Source organism: Zonotrichia albicollis, chromosome 10 (assembly GCF_047830755.1).
Source record: "Zonotrichia albicollis isolate bZonAlb1 chromosome 10, bZonAlb1.hap1, whole genome shotgun sequence".
Classification (NCBI taxonomy): domain Eukaryota; kingdom Metazoa; phylum Chordata; class Aves; order Passeriformes; family Passerellidae; genus Zonotrichia; species Zonotrichia albicollis.
The window spans coordinates 24,099,641-24,119,206 of NC_133828.1; the positions used below are offsets into that span (position 1 = coordinate 24,099,641).

At 38.2% G+C, this 19,566-nt stretch overlaps 1 protein-coding gene across 29 annotated transcripts in view; it reads left to right on the top strand.

Moving 5' to 3' along the window:
* The window catches only part of TTN (titin), a 238,208-nt gene that overhangs the window by 172,857 nt on the left and 45,785 nt on the right, over nucleotides 1-19,566 (top strand). For all 29 annotated transcript variants that reach the window (XM_074548385.1, XM_074548386.1, XM_074548390.1 and 26 more), the window contains 33 exons: nucleotides 585-735; nucleotides 824-1,105; nucleotides 1,197-1,499; nucleotides 1,604-1,906; nucleotides 2,019-2,300; nucleotides 2,761-3,060; nucleotides 3,150-3,452; nucleotides 3,575-3,883; nucleotides 3,969-4,250; nucleotides 4,508-4,807; nucleotides 4,958-5,251; nucleotides 5,350-8,316; nucleotides 8,413-8,733; nucleotides 8,843-9,127; nucleotides 9,335-9,634; nucleotides 9,964-10,266; nucleotides 11,331-11,606; nucleotides 11,722-12,021; nucleotides 12,111-12,413; nucleotides 12,651-12,950; nucleotides 13,078-13,365; nucleotides 13,458-13,754; nucleotides 13,844-14,146; nucleotides 14,240-14,545; nucleotides 15,322-15,609; nucleotides 15,714-16,004; nucleotides 16,104-16,391; nucleotides 16,558-17,148; nucleotides 17,243-17,347; nucleotides 17,842-18,039; nucleotides 18,118-18,414; nucleotides 18,535-19,122; nucleotides 19,216-19,518. In XM_074548385.1, the coding sequence (XP_074404486.1) occupies nucleotides 585-735; nucleotides 824-1,105; nucleotides 1,197-1,499; nucleotides 1,604-1,906; nucleotides 2,019-2,300; nucleotides 2,761-3,060; nucleotides 3,150-3,452; nucleotides 3,575-3,883; nucleotides 3,969-4,250; nucleotides 4,508-4,807; nucleotides 4,958-5,251; nucleotides 5,350-8,316; nucleotides 8,413-8,733; nucleotides 8,843-9,127; nucleotides 9,335-9,634; nucleotides 9,964-10,266; nucleotides 11,331-11,606; nucleotides 11,722-12,021; nucleotides 12,111-12,413; nucleotides 12,651-12,950; nucleotides 13,078-13,365; nucleotides 13,458-13,754; nucleotides 13,844-14,146; nucleotides 14,240-14,545; nucleotides 15,322-15,609; nucleotides 15,714-16,004; nucleotides 16,104-16,391; nucleotides 16,558-17,148; nucleotides 17,243-17,347; nucleotides 17,842-18,039; nucleotides 18,118-18,414; nucleotides 18,535-19,122; nucleotides 19,216-19,518 (12,607 nt within the window). The remainder of the gene's footprint in view (nucleotides 1-584; nucleotides 736-823; nucleotides 1,106-1,196; nucleotides 1,500-1,603; nucleotides 1,907-2,018; nucleotides 2,301-2,760; nucleotides 3,061-3,149; nucleotides 3,453-3,574; nucleotides 3,884-3,968; nucleotides 4,251-4,507; nucleotides 4,808-4,957; nucleotides 5,252-5,349; nucleotides 8,317-8,412; nucleotides 8,734-8,842; nucleotides 9,128-9,334; nucleotides 9,635-9,963; nucleotides 10,267-11,330; nucleotides 11,607-11,721; nucleotides 12,022-12,110; nucleotides 12,414-12,650; nucleotides 12,951-13,077; nucleotides 13,366-13,457; nucleotides 13,755-13,843; nucleotides 14,147-14,239; nucleotides 14,546-15,321; nucleotides 15,610-15,713; nucleotides 16,005-16,103; nucleotides 16,392-16,557; nucleotides 17,149-17,242; nucleotides 17,348-17,841; nucleotides 18,040-18,117; nucleotides 18,415-18,534; nucleotides 19,123-19,215; nucleotides 19,519-19,566) is intronic.

Genomic DNA, 19,566 nt, shown 5'->3' on the forward strand with positions numbered 1-19,566 from the left:
GAAAAGTAAACCTCACTGGTATCAGACAATGTCAAAGTGTTTACAACTACTATATTTCTACATTTTTCTAATTTTTTTTAAATAGTGCATTACAGAAAATTTAACTGGTGCACACCTTGGCTATTTTTTGTATCTCCATAAATACGTGGGTTCATTTTAAGTAAAACCCACATTTCCTATACTGTTTCGAGGTAAAGAGACTTTATATTGGATTTTGAAAAGAAAATAAATTAATTCCTTTTTTTTTGTTTTTCTCATTTACATGAGTTTATGTGTCCAAAAATATATGTAATTCTTCTGATACCAGACTATTGTAATTGCTTAATAGATAATCCTAACAACCTTCTATATTAGAATATGTTAGAAAAAAGACAAATCTTTAGAATAGCTTGTAGGTCCATGAGATATATTTCTTTTAAAAATACTAAAGAATTCTGTTGGCTAGATCCATGTACATCCATGTACACTTAATACTTTCATCTGCTTGTAAATCTGAAATGATATCTAATGTCAGATTTGTTTCAAACTCTGTAAAGAAATTGATGGTATCTTGATGTTTGCTGATTACAATGGTTTTTTTCCAGGTAAAAGACAGAGAAATTAGAGGAACCAAGTTCGTTGTGACAGGATTAAAAGAAGGTTGTTTTTATAAATTTAGAGTTAGAGCAGTAAATGCTGCTGGCATCGGAGAGCCTGGAGAAGTTACAGACATTATTGAAATGAAGGACAGAATTGGTATTTATCATTTTGATTTACATTCTTAGTATCTCTAACTCAAAGTAAGAAAAGGAAATAATTGACTTTTTTTTTTCTCTCCCCTCAGTGGCTCCTGATATTAATTTGGATGCAAGTGTCAGGGACAGAATTGTTGTTCATGCTGGAGGAGTAATTCGGATCATAGCATATGTCTCAGGAAAACCACCTCCAACAGTGAGTTGGAGCAGGGATGAGCAAGCTTTGCCAGAAGAAGCCAAAATTGAAGAAACAGCTATTAGTTCTTCTTTAGTCATCAGGAACTGCAAAAGGAGTCACCAGGGTTTATACACCCTTCTTGCTAAAAATGATGGTGGTGAGAGGAAGAAGACAATTATTGTTGATGTGCTAGGTAAATAGCAGCTTCAGTGCTTGTGAACAAGTACAGTTTACTAAGATTCAGCATGTATGTTTCAATACTCCATTTTTTTCTTTGCTTCCAGATGTGCCAGGCCCAGTTGGAATGCCACTCCTTACAGAGAATCTAACTAATGACTCTTGTAAATTGTCATGGTTTACTCCAGAAGATGATGGTGGTTCTCCTATTACCAACTATATAATTGAAAAACGGGAATCTGACCACAGAGCTTGGACTCCAGTGACCTACACAGTTACAAGACAGAATGCTACTGTTCAGGGACTTATTCAAGGGAAAGCCTACTTTTTCAGAATTGCAGCTGAGAATATAATTGGCATGGGTCCTTTCACAGAAACAACAAAAGAGATTCTCATTAGAGATCCAATAAGTAAGAATATTTTTGGTTTGGATAACTGTCATATGAGATTAATACACAGGAAGATTCTGAATATAAGGAAAAATGAATCAACCTTATTTTTACTTTATTCACAGCTGTTCCTGACCGTCCAGAAGACCTGGAAGTAAAAGCAGTTACCAAGAACTCTGTTACACTAACTTGGAACCCTCCAAAATATAATGGAGGCTCAGATATCACCATGTATGTTCTAGAGAGCCGCCTCATTGGAAAAGACAAATTCCACAAAGTTACAAAGGAGAAAATGCTTGATAGGAAATTCACTGTAGAAGGCTTGAAAGAAGGTGACACCTATGAGTTTCGTGTGAGTGCTTGCAATATTGTGGGGCAAGGCAAGCCATCATTTTGCACTAAACCAATCACGTGCAAGGATGAAATTGGTATGTTTCTTTTTCATATTTCTTTTGAAAATAGTAATTAGATTTACTGATTCCTTAATTTTTCATATTAATATTGCTGACATTTGTGGGCTTTGTGTATTTTGTGTCTCAGCTCCTCCCACACTTGACCTTGACTTTAGAGACAAGCTTATTGTCCGAGTTGGTGAAGCTTTCAGCTTGACTGGACGCTACTCAGGCAAACCTGCACCAAAGGTTACTTGGCTAAAGGATGATATTGTTGTGAAAGACGATGACAGAATAAAGATTAAGACAACTCCTACAACTCTTTGTTTGGGAATAGTAAAATCTGTCCGTGAAGACACAGGCAGATATTGTGTTACTGTAGAGAACAGCACAGGATCAAGAAAAGGATTTTGTCAAGTTCATGTCGTTGGTAGGTTTTACTGAACAACAATATTGTATGTGATTTTTATTAGTGATTAGAATTAATTGATTTTTTAAAAATTTAAGTATTGAAATGTGCTCTTTATTACAATAATTCAATTTACTGCTTTCTCAGTTATACTAAAAAGTTATCTATTTATTTTAAGCACATATTTAACTCTGAATTTGTTTATTCAGCATGAATAATTTAATCTCTCTACATGCATTTAGAGAATTTCAACACTGTAGAAAATGTTAATCACCAAATACTTTCTAAGCATTACAGAATTAATTGCAGTATGTCAAACATGTATTACAGAGGAATAGCCCTGAAGTCTTGATTCCTTATTATAACTGTGCTGTCAAGTTTCTAATTTTATACTGTATTTACTGTATTGACAGCGTTTAATCTATGTTGTTTTGTGAAGTTCATAAAAAAGCATGGATATGCTTTATTTTTTCTTAAACAGATCGCCCATCACCTCCAGTGGGCCCAGTTATATTTGATGAAGTCTTTAAAGATCATATGGTTGTCTCCTGGAAACCTCCATTAGATGATGGAGGCAGTGAAATTACTAATTACATAATTGAGAAGAAGGATACACACAAAGACTTGTGGATGCCAGTTACGTCTGCCACAGTGAAGACAACATGCAAAATTCCCAAGCTGCTTGAAGGAAGAGAATATCAAATTCGAATTTATGCTGAAAATCTTTATGGCATAAGTGATCCTCTCATCTCTGATGAGATGAAAGCCAAGGACCGTTTCCGTAAGCTTTTAGTTTTCAATTTTATTTAGATACTCCAATCTTTATTCTGTTTGTAATGCTCATACACTCTTTTTTTCTTCTCACCCCAGGTGTTCCTGATGCACCTGAGCAACCAATCATTAAGGATGTAACCAAAGACTCTGCAGTAGTGGTTTGGAACAAACCATATGATGGAGGCAAGCCAATAACAAACTACATTGTAGAAAAGAAGGAAACAATGGCTACAAGATGGGTCAAAGCTACCAAAGACCCAATTTTCCCTGGTACAAAGTTCAAAGTACCTGATCTCCTTGAAGGTTGTCAGTATGAATTCCGTGTTTCAGCAGAAAATGAAATTGGTGTTGGCGATCCTAGTCCACCATCAAAGCCAATTTTCGCTAGAGATCCAATCGGTAAAGTATCACATTTCATTTCTCATTGAATTTTTAATGCACTCAGTTTCAGTTTAAAAATTATTCTAATAGTTTCTTTTTTTTCTCTCCCATTTCTTTATTGGTTTTTTTTTTTATAACAGCAAAACCAAGTCCACCTGTTAATCCAGAAGCAGTAGATAAAACTAAAAATTCAGTTGATTTATCTTGGCAACCACCACGCCATGATGGAAATGGCAAGATAATTGGCTACCTTATAGAGTTTCAGAAAGTTGGAGATGAGGAATGGAAACAGGCTAATCTTACAGCAGATTCTTGTCCTGAAACAAACTACAAAGTCACTGGTCTTACTGAGGGATTAACCTATAAATTCAGGGTCAAGGCAGTCAATGCAGCAGGTGAATCTGATCCAGCGCATGTTCCTGATCCAGTAGAAGTAAAGGACAGGCTTGGTGAGTTTAAGAAAATCAGATAAGTTAACCTAAGAACAGACCTTTTTTTTTCCTCATTTTGTAAAACTCATATTTTTGATTCCAGAACCTCCTGAGTTAATACTTGATGCTAATATGGCCCGCGAACAGCATGTAAAAGCTGGTGATACCCTGAGACTTAGTGCTGTTATTAAAGGTGTTCCATTCCCAAAAGTTACTTGGAAGAAGGAAGATCATGAGGTCTCACCCAAGGCTGATATTGAAGTTACAGGAGTTGGCAGCAAGCTTGAAATCCGTAACACTGTCCATGAAGATGGTGGAATGTACTCCCTGACAGTTGAAAATCCAGCTGGTTCAAAGACTGTTTCAGTAAAAGTTGTGGTCTTAGGTAATCTTTTTGTCTTCCCTTTATACAACATCTTTTTGCTTTATAATTGAAGATTAGGAAGTAAAGAAGTTTCTGGAAATTATCTGTAAACCAAGTTATAAACCAAGTTATATTTTTATTTTATGTAAATATAAAAAATAGAAAAATGACTAAAAACTTCATAAAATATAATATAGTTTATCTTATAATTTACTAAGATTTTAAGAAACTGGTTTGGTTACCAAATAAATAACAGATTATATTTTTATCAATGTTAGATAAGCCTGGTCCACCCAGAAATCTGAATGTCAGTGATGTTAGAAGCGACTCATGCTATCTCACTTGGATGGAACCAGAAGATGATGGTGGCTCTGTGATTACCAACTATGTGGTGGAGAGGAAAGATGTAGCTTCTGCACAGTGGGTAGCCATCTCATCATCCTCCAAGAAACGCAGTCATATGGCTAAATATCTGATGGAAGGCACTCAGTATCTCTTCCGGGTTGCAGCTGAGAATCAGTATGGTAGAGGTCCATATGTGGAAACACTTAAGCCTATCAAAGCTATAGATCCGCTGCGTAAGTGTTTTTCAGTTATATGGTTTGATTTTTTTTTTAATATGGGATTTGGTAATTTTGAGGTTTTCCTGTTGGTATGAACATGATACACTGGTACCATAGATTTTTCATGGTTTACCTAGTAACCATTTTGGTGTTGTGTTTTAAAAGATCCTCCAGGGCCACCAAAGAATCTGCATCATGTTGACGTTGACAAGACTGAAGTTTCCCTTGTTTGGAATCGACCAGATCGTGATGGTGGTGCTGAGATAACTGGGTATTTAGTGGAATATCAAGAAGATGGTGCAGATGAATGGACAAAGTTCCAGACAGTCCCTATGCTAGACTGTGTTGTTACAGGCCTACAGAAAGGAAAAACATACAAATTCCGTGTGAGAGCTCAAAACATTGTTGGTCTTAGCCTTCCAGATACAACTATACCAATTGAGTGTCAAGAAAAACTAGGTAATTTTTGGTTTTTTATGTTTTTTCACTGATTTTTTTTCTCTTTTTCTACAAGCATTTGCCCTGAGAAATTTATTTCCATTTTTCTCTAATTTCAGTACCTCCATCTGTGGATCTAGATGTGAAGTTAATTGAAGGTCTTGTTGTTAAAGCTGGCACCACAGTGCGCCTTCCAGCGATTATGAGAGGTGTGCCAGTTCCCACAGCAAAATGGGTTACTGATGACACTGAAATTAAACCAGATGGCAAATATAAGATTGAGACCGACAATTACTCAACTGTGCTTACTATCAAAGACTGTGTAAGAAAAGATACAGGAGAATATCTACTCACAGTATCTAATGCAGCTGGCAGCAAAACCGTGGCTCTGCACCTTACAGTTTTGGATGTTCCAGGCCCACCAACTGGTCCTATTAATATTCTTGAAGTAACACCAGAATATATGGTTATTTCTTGGCGCCCTCCTAAAGATGATGGTGGGAGTCCTATAATAAATTATATTGTCGAGAAGCGTCAATCGAAGAAAGAAACTTGGGGAGTGGTTAGCTCTGGAACAAGTCACACAAAAATTAAAGTTCCACGACTGCAGAAAGGCTGTGAATATATTTTCCGTGTCCGTGCAGAAAATAAGATAGGCATTGGTGCACCTCTGGATTCAGAACCAACAGTTGCTAAATACATGTTTGATCCGCCATCCCCACCTGGTAAACCAATGGTTTATGATATTACAGAAAATGCTGCAACAGTGTCTTGGACCCTACCAAAATCTGATGGTGGAACTCCAATAACTGGTTATATACTCGAACGTCGGGAAGCATCTGGTAAATGGGTGCGTGTCAATAAGACACCTATACTTGATATGAAATACAGAGTCACCGGTCTTTTTGAAGGCAACACATATGAATTCAGAGTTTTTGCAGAAAACATGGTGGGCTTAAGCAAACCATCTCCAAGCTCTGATCCAATAAAAGCATCACGTCCTATCACTCCTCCTGGACCACCTATAAATCCAAAATTAAAAGACAAAACTAAAGAATCAGCTGATCTTGTGTGGACAAAGCCCCTCAAGGATGGTGGCAGCCCGATTCTGGGATACATTGTGGAATGTCAGAAAAGTGGAACTACACAATGGAATAGGATTAATAAGGATGAACTCATTAGACAGTGTGCTTTCAGAGTACCTGGATTAATAGAAGGAAATGAATATAAATTCCGAATAAAAGCTGTTAACATCGTGGGAGAAGGAGAACCAAGAGAACTACCAGAAACTGTACTTGCAAAAGATATTCTTTCTCCACCAGAAATAAGCCTAGATGTGACCTGTCGAGACTTAATTACTGTCCGAGTAGGTCAAACAATACGTATTACTGGTAAGGTAAAAGGCAGACCAGATCCTGAAATAACATGGTCTAAAGATGGCAAAGTACTAGTCCAAGAAAAGCATGTTGAAATACTTCATGATCTACCTAATGTTGAACTGCAAGTGAAAGAAGCCAAAAGATCTGATCATGGCAAATATATAATAGCAGCTAAAAACAGCTGTGGACAGGCTCAAGCTTTTGCTATTGTTAATGTACTTGACAGACCTGGACCATGTCAGAACCTGAAAATAAGCTATGTCACAAAAGACTCTTGTATGATCTCTTGGGAGAGTCCAGTGGATAATGGTGGCTCTGAAATTACAAATTACATAGTAGAATACCGTCAGCCGAATCAGAGGGGATGGTCAATTGTCTCCTCTGATATTACTAAGCGATTGGTAAAGGCAAATCTTGTAGAGAACCGTGAATACTTCTTCAGAGTTTGTGCAGAGAACAAAATAGGTCCAGGTCCTTGCATTGAGACCAAGACTCCTATCCTTGCTATCAATCCTATTGACAAGCCTGGAGAGCCAGAAAATCTTCACATTGCAGAGAAAGGAAAGACATTTGTATACCTGAAATGGAGAAGGCCAGATTATGATGGTGGAAGTCCCAATTTAAGTTACCATGTTGAGAGAAAACTGAAAGATTCAGATGAATGGGAAAGAGTTCACAAAGGCAGCATTAAGGAAACACACTACATGGTAGATAAATGTGTGGAAAATAAAATTTACCAATTCCGAGTTCAAACTAAGAATGAGGCCGGTGAAAGTAACTGGGTAAAAACAGCTGAAGTTGTTGTGAAGGAAGATCTCCAGAAACCAGTGCTAGATTTGAAGTTAAGTGGGGTTCTAACTGTGAAAGCAGGCGACACAATTAGAATTGAGGCTGGAGTCAGAGGAAAACCACAGCCCGAAATTGTATGGGCAAAAGACAAAGATGCCACAGATCTCACCAGATCTCCAAGAGTCAGTATCGAAAACACTTCTGACATGTCTAAGTTTGTTCTCACAAAATCAAGGCGCACTGATGGTGGGAAATATGTGATTACGGCAACTAATGCAGCTGGTAGCTTTGTGGCATATGCTACTGTTATTGTCTTGGATAAACCAGGTCCCGTACGAAACTTGAAGGTCACTGACATTTCAAGTGATAGATGTACTGTTACTTGGGATCCTCCAGAAGATGATGGTGGTTGTGAAATACAGAACTACATCCTGGAAAAATGTGAAAGCAAGCGTATGGTTTGGTCTACATTCTCTTCCTCTGTCCTAACAAACTATGCCAAAGTGACACGCCTCATTGAAGGTAATGAATATATATTCAGAGTGCGTGCAGAGAATAAAATGGGCACTGGTCCACCAACAGAAACACATCCAATTATTGCAAAAACGAAATATGATAGACCTGGACGCCCCGACCCTCCAGATGTCACAAGAGTCAGCAAAGAAGAGATGACTGTAGTTTGGAATCCACCAGAATATGATGGTGGCAAATCAATTACAGGATACATTTTAGAGAAGAAAGAGAAGCGGTCACTAAGATGGGTTCCTGTTACTAAAACTCCAATCCCAGAGAGACGCAAGAAGGTTACTAATCTCTTCCCTGGTCACGAATACCAGTTCCGCGTCAGTGCTGAAAATGAAGTCGGACTTGGAGAACCAAGCTTGCCATCAAGACCTGTAATAGCCAAAGACCCAATAGGTAAAATCCCACTGTATTTTTCTGTATTATTCCAATGTTAACAGATTGCTAAACTGTACAGCTGTGTTCTAACCTGTAATTTTTTCTGTCTTGCAGAACCACCTGGTCCTCCCACAAACTTGAGAGTGGTTGATAGCACAAAGACTTCCTTAACCCTTGGCTGGGGAAAACCAGTGTACGATGGTGGTGCTCCGATTATTGGATATGTCGTAGAAATGAGACCAAAAGTTGAGGGTGCCGATCCTGAAGCAGGATGGAAACGATGCAATGTTGCTGCTCAAGTTATTCATACAGAATTCACAGCTACCAGCCTGGATGAGAAGCAATTATATGAGTTCAGGGTTTCTGCCCAAAACCAGGTTGGCCTTGGCCGACCAGCAGAATTGAAAGAAGCTGTGTCTCCCAAAGAAATACTTGGTGGGTTTTCCCATCTTCTTTTGGGGTGTTTACATACAACACTTTTTTTTTCTTTATGTTTATTTTATTTAATGTGCGAAACTTTGCATTTTATTTCTTTGTCTTTCAGAACCTCCTGAGATTGAGCTGGATGCCAGCATGAGAAAGTTAGTCACAGTCAGAGCAGGATGCCCTATTAGACTTTTTGCCATTGTGAGGGGTCGCCCAGCACCAAAAGTCACCTGGAGGAGAATGGGTATTGATAATGTTATCAGAAAAGGACAAGTTGATCTCGTTGACACTATGGCCTTCTGCGTCATTCCCGATTCCACACGTGATGACTCTGGCAAATATTCATTGACCCTTGTTAATGCAGCTGGAGAAAAGGCTGTATTTGTGAACGTCAGAGTTCTGGGTAAGTAATGAGAGAAATACCTCAAGACAATTCTAAAACTATTTTGGATATTCCTTGCAGGAATATTTATTATCCTCAGATGCAACAGTTTTTGAGCATAATTGTATCACCTAACACTAACCCCCTCCATGTAGACAGCAGTTGATCCCCTTTAATTTTAACTTACTAAAGAAGAAAATACTAACATAAATTGAAATTTCTTCATAGATACTCCTGGACCTGTGTCAGACTTCAAGGTTTCAGATGTCACCAAGATGTCCTGCCATCTTTCATGGGCACCTCCAGAGAATGATGGGGGTAGCCCAGTGACTCATTACATCCTGCAGAAACGGGAGGCTGACAGGAAGACATGGGCAACAGTCACAGCAGAACTGAAGAAAACTAGTTTCCAAATAGCAAACCTTGTGCCTGGAAATGAATATTACTTCAGAGTAACAGCAGTGAATGAATATGGATCAGGTGTTCCAAGTGACATACCAAAACCTGTTCTAGCATCAGATCCTCTAAGTAAGTGTGCCTTTCTGTAGATTTTATGTTTGCCTCCATGGATGTTTTCTGTTTCTTTTTCTCTAATTTTGACAGATTTTTGCATTTTTTGAGTTAGTGCTTCTAAATGGAACAATGCTGCTAACTACTCAAGTATAAACATAAGTATGTCTGTATCAGTTTCTTTCAAATAATATGATCAATGAATATAGTAACTTTGAAATTATTACAAGTTTCCATCTTTTATATATTGTTCTTGTTGAATTTGCATGGATAGCATCCAATATTCAAGAGTAAGAAAGTCTTGGAAATTCAGTGTTTAATGAGTTCCTTTTTTCCCCTTAAATCAGGTGAACCTGATCCACCAAGAAAACTTGAAGTTACTGAAATTACAAAGAATAGTGCTACTTTAGGCTGGCTGCCACCACTGCGTGATGGAGGCTCTAAGATTGACGGATACATTGTTAGCTACAAAGAACACGATCAACCAGCAGATCGCTGGATGGAGTATTCAGTCGTTAAAGATCTCTCCATTGTTGTGGCTGGTCTGAAAGAGGGAAAGAAGTACAACTTTAGAGTGGCAGCTAGAAATGCTGTAGGAGTAAGTTTGCCAATAGAAGCTACAGGAGAATATGAAATTAAAGAACAACTCAGTAAGTAACAATTTGAATACTACGAAATATACTGCTTCAATAATTAAATGAGTGAGATATACAGGTTTTTGAGTCAAGAAAGATGTTTGCTTTACAGAGTTATCTAGAGGATTATGGTTAACTGCACTGAATATTTTGACAGGTCAGGAAAAAAATGATAGTTGACCACTAAGTCAGAATTATTAAATAATTTTTCAGGTACAGTTGCCATTGGAACTGAAAGATAAAAATTAGGGATAAATAAATAAATAAATAAATAAATTTAAAAATATCTTCAATTAGGTTTAAATGAAAGAGAAGAAGTGTCAGACTAGTAGTTTGAGAGATAAATTGGAAAGATGGGCCTATTTTAATGTAAGAGAAAATCAGTGGTTTATATTTACATTAAACAAAAATCATGGAGGACAGGTTGGCCTATTTAAGGTGGCAGAGTTCCTGAGGCACAGAAAGATGTAGGATAAGGGCAAGATGAGTAGAATCTTCTTAATTTGGGACATGGGAAGAAAAAGAGAGAGGTACAGGAACAGGAGAATGAAAACCAGCCAGTGGAAGGAAGTACACCAAACATGCTGCCAGGTTTCTTTTGGGAAAAAATTGATTTTGTGCAAAAGAAGAAGTAGGAGAAAAATAATTCAAAGATACAGAAAGACTGACTGTGCAAGCAGGTTTATCTCAGTAAGAACTTGCGTTATCTTCTCCATGTTTCTTGTAGAAGATCAGCAATAAGTGAGCAACAGGTTTCAGATAAAAAGAGAAATTATATTTTGTGCATTAATAGTGCACAATTCTCTACATAAATGTGTATGAAGGCACTCCAAAGTCATAAATATTCTCTTATAAACTGTACAGTAATACAGAAGTAAGACTGGAACGGATATTGTCACCTGCAGAAACTGAAGTTGTCCATAAGTGGAACCTAAATTAAAGAATTTCTAGTCATTAATACAGATGATTCCACTTAAGAGAGAAGCAGAGAAGTTTCACATGAAAAAGTAAGAAAAATTAAATTAATATGTCAAAGAAGTTGAACTTATTTGCCTCTGTGTGTGGTTTTTTTTTTACAGTCCCACCTAAGATTCTGATGCCTGATCATGTTCACATTAAAGCTGGAAAGAAACTGAGAATTGAAGCTCATGTATATGGGAAGCCTCAGCCAGTCTGTAAATGGCTGAAGGGAGATCAAGATGTAGTTACATCCAGTCGCCTTGCTGTGCATAAAGCAGAAAAGTCTTCTGTTCTTATCATTAAGGATGTGACTAGAAAAGATACTGATTTTTATACTCTTACTGCAGAAAATAGCTCTGGTACTGATAGTCAGAAAATCAAAGTGACAGTCATGGGTATGTTCCATTTGGTTGTTTTTCAGTCCAGCTTTATGCAAAGCTGGTTTTACTATATTCCAGTGGTTGCCATTTTATTTCATCCCTTTTTTCTTAATATACTTTTCTCATGCAGATAAACCAGGTCCACCACAGCCTCCATTTGAAATTTCTGAAATAGATGCTGATGCTTGCACTCTTTCATGGCACATACCTCTTGAAGATGGTGGCAGCAACATTACAAACTATGTAGTTGAGAAATGTGATGTGAGCCGAGGAGACTGGGTAACAGCTTTATCTTCTGTCACAAAGACAAGCTGCAGAATTGGAAAACTGATTCCTGGAGAAGAGTATATGTTCCGTGTTCGTGCTGAAAATCGTTTTGGGATTTCTGAGCCGCTTCCTTCTGACAAGATGATCGCAAGATACCCATTTGGTATGCCAGTTTTGATAGCAGCATTTCTCTATTTAAACTTTCTACTGAGAAAACATACAATTGATGTCTATCTTCATATTCCTTTCTAGATGTTCCCAGTGAACCAAAGAATGCACGTATCACCAAGGTCAATAAGGACTGCATTTTTGTTGCTTGGGATAGACCAGATAGCGATGGAGGCAGTCCAATCACTGGGTATCTCATTGAGCGCAAAGAAAGGAACAGTTTACTGTGGGTGAAAGCTAATGACACTGCCGTGCGCTCCACGGAATACCCTTGTGTGGGTCTCATCGAAGGTCTCGAGTATACTTTCAGAATTTATGCACTGAACAGAGCTGGAGCAAGTAAACCTAGTAAACCAACTGAGTTTGTCACAGCAAGAGCACCAGTTGGTAAGTCAGCTGTACCAATACTTTGCAACAGATTGTTTTTATGATAATTTTCAATATATCTGCAACTTATTATGATCTTTAGTTTGCCCTTCTGTTTATACTTTCCTGTTTATTATGAAATCACTCTGATTGCACTGTCTAGGTATGCAGTAAATAGGATGCAGTAATATTAAAGCCATTTTTTAATGTATTAATTCTTTTTTGAAAAATATGTTATAATCTGTTTTTATTTGCCAGATCCCCCTGGAAAACCTGAAGTTATTGATGTCACTAAGAGTACTGCATCACTGGTGTGGACAAGACCAAAGCATGATGGTGGTAGCAAACTTATTGGCTACTTTGTGGAGGCTTGCAAATTACCTGGTGATAAGTGGGTTCGGTGCAATACAACTCCATATCAAATACCCCAGGAAGAGTACACTGTGACTGGCTTGGAAGAAAATGCTCAGTACCAATTTAGAGCAATTGCCAAGACAGCAGTTAACATTAGTCGACCTTCAGAACCTTCTGATCCAGTGACCATTCATCCAGAAAATGGTAAGGAATACAAAAGCATTTGATAGCTCTGGGAGGAGTCTGTGCATAATGGGAACTAACACTCATGTGAATAATGAGACATTTACCTCCTACTAGATCAATTAACTTTTGGGCTCTTTCCTTTCAGTTCCTCCCAGAATAGAGTTGGATCTGTCTATGCAGTCACAGCTTACAGTAAAAGCTGGAACTAATGTGCGCCTGGAGGCAAATGTGTATGGCAAGCCAATGCCAGCAATCACCTGGAAGAAAGAAGGAGAAGTTTTAAAGCCATCTGAAGGTCTTAAGATCACCACAAAGAGAAATCTTGCTACAGTTGAGTTGTTCAGTGTTAACAGGAAGCAAACAGGAGACTACACTATCACTGCTGAAAATGCAAGTGGATCGAAGTCAGCAACCATTAGGCTTAAAGTACTTGGTAAGCTAAAGACTGTCTATTAATAAACACATTTATAATTAAATTATATAGCAAGAGATAGAACTATAACAATGTGATGTTAATTGTTCTAGATAAGCCTGGCCCACCAGCTTCTGTCAAAGTCAAACATATGTATGCAGATCGTGCAATGCTTTCTTGGGAACCTCCTTTGGAAGATGGAGGTTCAGAAATTACTAACTACATTGTAGACAAGCGTGAAACAAGCAGACCTAACTGGGCCCAAGTCAGTGCCAATGTACCCATTACAAGCTGCACTGTGGAGAGACTGATAGAAGGACATGAGTATCAGTTCCGCATTTGTGCTGAAAATAAATATGGTGTTGGAGACCCCATCTTAACTGAACCTGCAGTTGCTAAGAACCCATATGGTAAGTGCTTTGTGGAATAGTTTTATTAGTCACTGGATTTTTGTCCTTACTTAAGAATGTGAGTGTAATTTTCAAATAAATCTCCACAGATGTGCCCGGACCTTGTGATCCACCAGTAATTAGCAATGTAACAAAAGACTTTATGACTGTTAGCTGGAAGCCGCCAGCTAGTGATGGTGGATCCCCAATAACTGGTTATATACTTGAGAAGCGTGAAACAAAGGCTCTTAACTGGACAAAAGTAACCAGGAAGCCTGTCATTGAAAGAACTGTTAAAGCTACTGGACTTCAGGAAGGAACAGAGTATGAGTTCCGGGTGATAGCATTGAATAAGGCCGGACCTGGCAAGCCTAGCGCACCGTCTAAAGCTGTGTATGCTCGTGACCCTCAATGTAAGCTAAAAGTCTCAGATATTTTCCATTATTATTTCCAAATATTATCATGCAGCATTTGGCATGCTAACTTTATGTTGTTTTAATTCCCAGATCCTCCTGGCCCACCTGCTTTCCCAAAAGTGGTTGATACTACTCGTAATTCCATAAGCCTGTCATGGAGCAAACCAGCATATGATGGGGGAAGCCCTATCATTGGTTATCTAGTGGAATCAAAACGAGCTGACACAGACAACTGGGTCAGATGCAATCTACCCAAGAATTTACAGGCTACACAATTTGTGGTAACGGGGCTAATGGAGGATACAGAGTACCAGTTCCGTGTTTATGCTGTCAATAAGATTGGATACAGCGATCCAAGTGATGTTCCGGATAAACACACTGCCAAAGACATTTTAAGTAAGTTCACTGAAAACACATTGCCTTGTTGACTTTTGCTTCAATCTGTGGGATGAGTCTCAAAGACACACTTTGTCACAGGTCACAGGCACAGATTAATTTGGAACATATTTTTACTCAAAAAATGTGGGCTAACAATGGCTAATTTGGATGAAAACAGAGCAGTTAGGAACAGAATAGAATTTGGTGTCTGCTTTTTTCATTGTATGCTTTATAGCCTTCTGCTTCCTACTGGATCTTCAGGGTTTTTTGTCTTTTTCTAGTCATAATATTAGAATTTTCACATCTCTCATCTTTCCTAAAGCTTTCAGTCACCTTCATATCTTCTAAATAATTTTAAGCTAAGATTACTGCTCTAAGCAGCTGTATGATACTCTTTGATTGTATGCAATTACTCCTTAAGATAGATGCTACCTTTTGTATGCATTTTGCTGTACCTACAAAAGCATTGCTTTGTAAAACTAACTTAGTTCAAGAAAAGCATTGGAGTCCAGAGTGCTCTGAAACTCCTTTGAATTCTAGAGAAACTAAGAGCCTTTCTAACATAAATGGTGTAAAGGCAGAAAAAAAAAAGGAAGTGAAATCACTGAAAAAAAAAGTATATTTTCAAATTATTTTCAAATGGGAGTTAGGATACTTACTAACATCATCACGGGCATGAGAATTTGGGTAGTCTAGTGAAATGCCAGTAAAAAGGGAGTTTTTGTCACTGTAACTTTTGTGATAATCTTAAACATGGTGCTTTAATTACATGGGTTTTTTTCTTAAACACACAGTTCCACCTGAAGGAGAACTTGATGCAGAACTAAGGAAAGTCCTTGTGCTGCGTGCTGGAGTCACAATGAGACTTTACGTGCCAGTAAGAGGACGTCCACCTCCTAAGATTTCATGGTCTAAAGTGGGTGCCAACCTAAGAGATAGACAAGGATTAGACATCAAATCAACTGATTTTGATACCTTCCTGCGTTGTGAAAATGTAAATAAATATGATGCTGGAAAATACGTCCTCAGTCTGGAGAACAGCTGTGGCAAAAAGTCGTACACCATTGTTGTAAAAGTACTTGGTAAGTTTCAGGGCTTTCCCATTATAATATATATTTGTTTACTTTTTAACTGTTTTTTAAAAGTCTGTTTCTAAATCAAATATGGTGGTGTTGTGTTTATCCAGATACTCCAGGCCCACCCATTAACCTGGTTGTAAAGGACGCATCCAAAGATTCTGCCTACATTACATGGGAACCTCCTCTGGTAGATGGGGGCAGTCCAATCACAAATTATGTTGTTGAAAAACGTGATGCAGAAAGAAAATCATGGTCCACAGTGACAACAGAATGTCCAAAGACAAGCTACAGGATAACTAACTTAGAAGAAGGCAAATCTTACTTCTTCAGAGTTTTTGCTGAAAATGAATATGGTATTGGTGATCCCTGTGAAACTCGTGATGCTGTCAAAGCTTCTGGTAGGAAAAATGAATCGTTGTCACCTATTTTTTTTTTTTGTTCAAATAATCTCTACTTTTAGCTTGAATGAAAACTTACTGTTCTTTTCTTCCTTCCAGAAACACCTGGGCCAGTTGTGGATCTAAAAGCTTCAGCTGTAACAAAATCCTCGTGCAATTTGGTATGGAAGAAGCCTGTCAGTGATGGTGGAAGCCGAATTTCTGCATATATTGTTGAGGTCCTGATTGGTGAAGATAAATGGCAAGAAGTCATGCGGGGAAAGAACCTCCATTTTTCAATGAGAGACTTAAAAGAAGGACAAGAATACACTTTCAGAGTGAGGGCCCAAAATGATGCTGGATATGGAACTCCATCAGAGATCACAATTGTAGCGAGAGATGATGTTGGTGAGAAGCAAGATCATTAATTCAATGCTTTACTTATCCAAATTATATTTTATGCATACTGTCATTACCATGTACACATAGAAATAAGACACCTTTAAAACAGCATCTTAATTTTACCACAGAGTTTATGTATGGTGGAATAACTGGATTCCTTCATTTTTTACAGCGGCACCTGAACTTGACTTAAGAGATCTACCTGATTTGTGCTATACTGCTAAAGAGGGTAGCAATTTCCGTCTTAAAATCCCTATGAAAGGCAAGCCTGTCCCAACCGTAACTTGGAAGAAGGATGAAGACCAGGCAATTACTGAGAGTGGGAGAGTTGCATTTGAATCTACAGCAGTTAACACCACCCTTGTGGTACATGACTGCCAGAAAGCTGATGCAGGAAAATACACAATAACTCTGAAGAATGTTGCTGGCAGCAAGGAAGGCACTATTTTTGTGAAAGTTGTTGGCAAACCTGGCATACCAACAGGTCCAGTGAAATTTGAAGAAGTCACAGCTGATGCCATAACCTTAAAATGGGGCCCTCCAAAAGACGATGGTGGTTCAGAAATCACTAACTATGTTCTAGAGAAGAGAGATAATGTAAACAATAAGTGGGTGACTTGTGCCTCTGCTGTCCAGAAAACCACATTTAGAGTTACAAGACTTCATGAAGGAAATGAATATACATTCAGGATCAGGGCTGAAAATAAATATGGAGTAGGGGAAGGTCTTAAATCAGAGCCTGTCATTGCAAAACATCCATTTGGTAAGTATCCATTATAATTTTTGAAATCTAAAAAATTCATTTTAGAGGTGATAATAATTTTTAACACTGCTGCATTTTTTTCAATATTGTTTAGATGTCCCAGATGCTCCTCCACCTCCCAATATTGTTGCTGTTCGGCATGAGTCTGTAGCTTTAACTTGGACTGATCCCAGAAGAACTGGAGGTTCACCAATCACAGGTACATCCCCCAAAACTTCCCTAGCATTTCAGTAGTTAATACTACTTAATAGTTCTTTCTCTCTGCCAAAAGGTAAGATAAAAGTAGCAGGTGTTTATGCACTAAATTGATTGATTGACCGATTAATTGACTGATTTCACTGATTCACTTCCTATTTAAAAAAAGAAATAACTCAAATGTTGGGAAAATGCTAGCTGAGAAACAACATCTTTTCTCAGAGCCAAAATATGTAAAGAAATAGACCCAAATTCACCTGTATGTGACAATACTTGGGTCTACAAAATTAGCAATTTGCATTTACAAACACCTCCTCATTGCAATTATGTACATCCACCGTGTGTGTCCACATCCATTTCTTAACCTGATTTTCAGTGCTCCTCTTGCACAATGCATATGCAACATGCAATATGGGCAGTATGATGTTTCACAGTGCTGTGAGAAATTAGGGTTTCTAGAAAACCCCCCTTATTTTTGTCTCATCATTTATCTTCTAGGCTATCACATTGAAGTTAAAGAAAGAAATAGTCTTCTGTGGAAGAGAGCAAATACAACGCCAATAAGAATGAAAGATTTCAGAGTGACAGGGCTAACTGAAGGTCTGGAGTATGAATTCAGAGTAATGGCAATCAATATGGCTGGAGTAGGTAAACCAAGTCTTCCATCTGAACCAGTTGTGGCACTTGATCCTATTGGTAAGTCATCGGGAGAATAAAAAGGAAAATTCTGAAATTTGAAATAGCTTTTGTTTGACTGCTATTTTTTTCCCCTAGATCCTCCTGGGAAGCCTGAAGTTATCAATGTAACCAGGAGCTCAGTAACACTCATTTGGACAGAACCAAAATATGATGGTGGACATAAATTAACCGGCTATATTGTTGAAAAGCGTGATTTACCCAAAAAGACTTGGATGAAAGCTAATCATGTGAATGTTCCAGACTGTGCATTTACTGTAACTGACCTTACTGAAGGCTGCAAATACGAATTCAGAATTAGAGCAAAGAACACTGCTGGAGCTATCAGTCCTCCATCTGAATCCACTGGAACCATAATATGCAAGGATGAGTATGGTATGTAGATGGCATTGAAAAGGCAGAATTTTACTTGAATGATTATTATAAAATTTCTTTTGTTTCCTGTCCCTGTGTTGTTGTTGTAACAATCAGTATTTTTTGACTTTGTTTTGACAGAGGCACCAAGCATTGTTCTGGATCCTACTTTGAAGGAAGGTTTAACAGTAAAAGCAGGGGAAACCATCACACTGTCTGCTATTAGTATCCGTGGCAAACCACCTCCAACTTCAGCATGGTCTAAAGCTGGAAAAGATTTTAGACCCTCAGAGCTTGTGCACATTGAAACCAAACCAACTTCTTCTACTCTAAGTGTCAAATATGCAGCCAGAAAAGATTCTGGAGAATACACCATCACTGCAACCAATCCTTTCGGCACTAAGCAGGAGACTGTACATGTGAAAGTTTTAGATATTCCAGGACCTCCAGGGCCTATTGAGATCAGCAATGTTTCAGCAGAAAAAGCGACTCTTACATGGACACCTCCTGCAGAAGATGGTGGATCACCAGTAAAATCATATGTTCTTGAAAAGAGAGAAACTAGTCGACTGCTCTGGACATTGGTTGCTGAAAATATTGAGAGCTGTAGGCATGTTGTTAGCAAGCTCATTCAAGGAAATGAATATGTTTTCCGTGTCTCAGCTGTAAATAAGTATGGCAAGGGTGAACCAGTACAATCAGAACCAGTTAAAATGGTGGATAGATTTGGTAAGTAGAACAAGCTAAGGAATTCCAGTGTGGTTTTATTAATTTCTAAAGACTTGGTTTTTTGTTTAACTGTACTTTTTTCTTCCTGAACAGGTCCTCCGGGCCCTCCTGGAAAACCAGAAGTAACAAATGTGACTAAAAATACTGTCACAGTTACCTGGAAAAGGCCAGTTGATGATGGTGGAAGTGAAATCACTGGTTACCATGTGGAACGAAGAGAAAAGAAAGGTTTAAGATGGGTGAGAGCCACAAAGAAACCAGTTTCAGATCTTAGATGCAAAGTAACTGGTCTTCTGGAAGGAAACGAATATGAATTCCGTGTCAGTGCAGAAAATAGAGCTGGAGTCGGACCACCAAGTGACACTTCAAACTCAGTCCTTTGCAAAGATGTTGCATGTCAGTATCATGCTTTTTCTTTTTGGGGCTGGGTGGGATGGTTAGGGA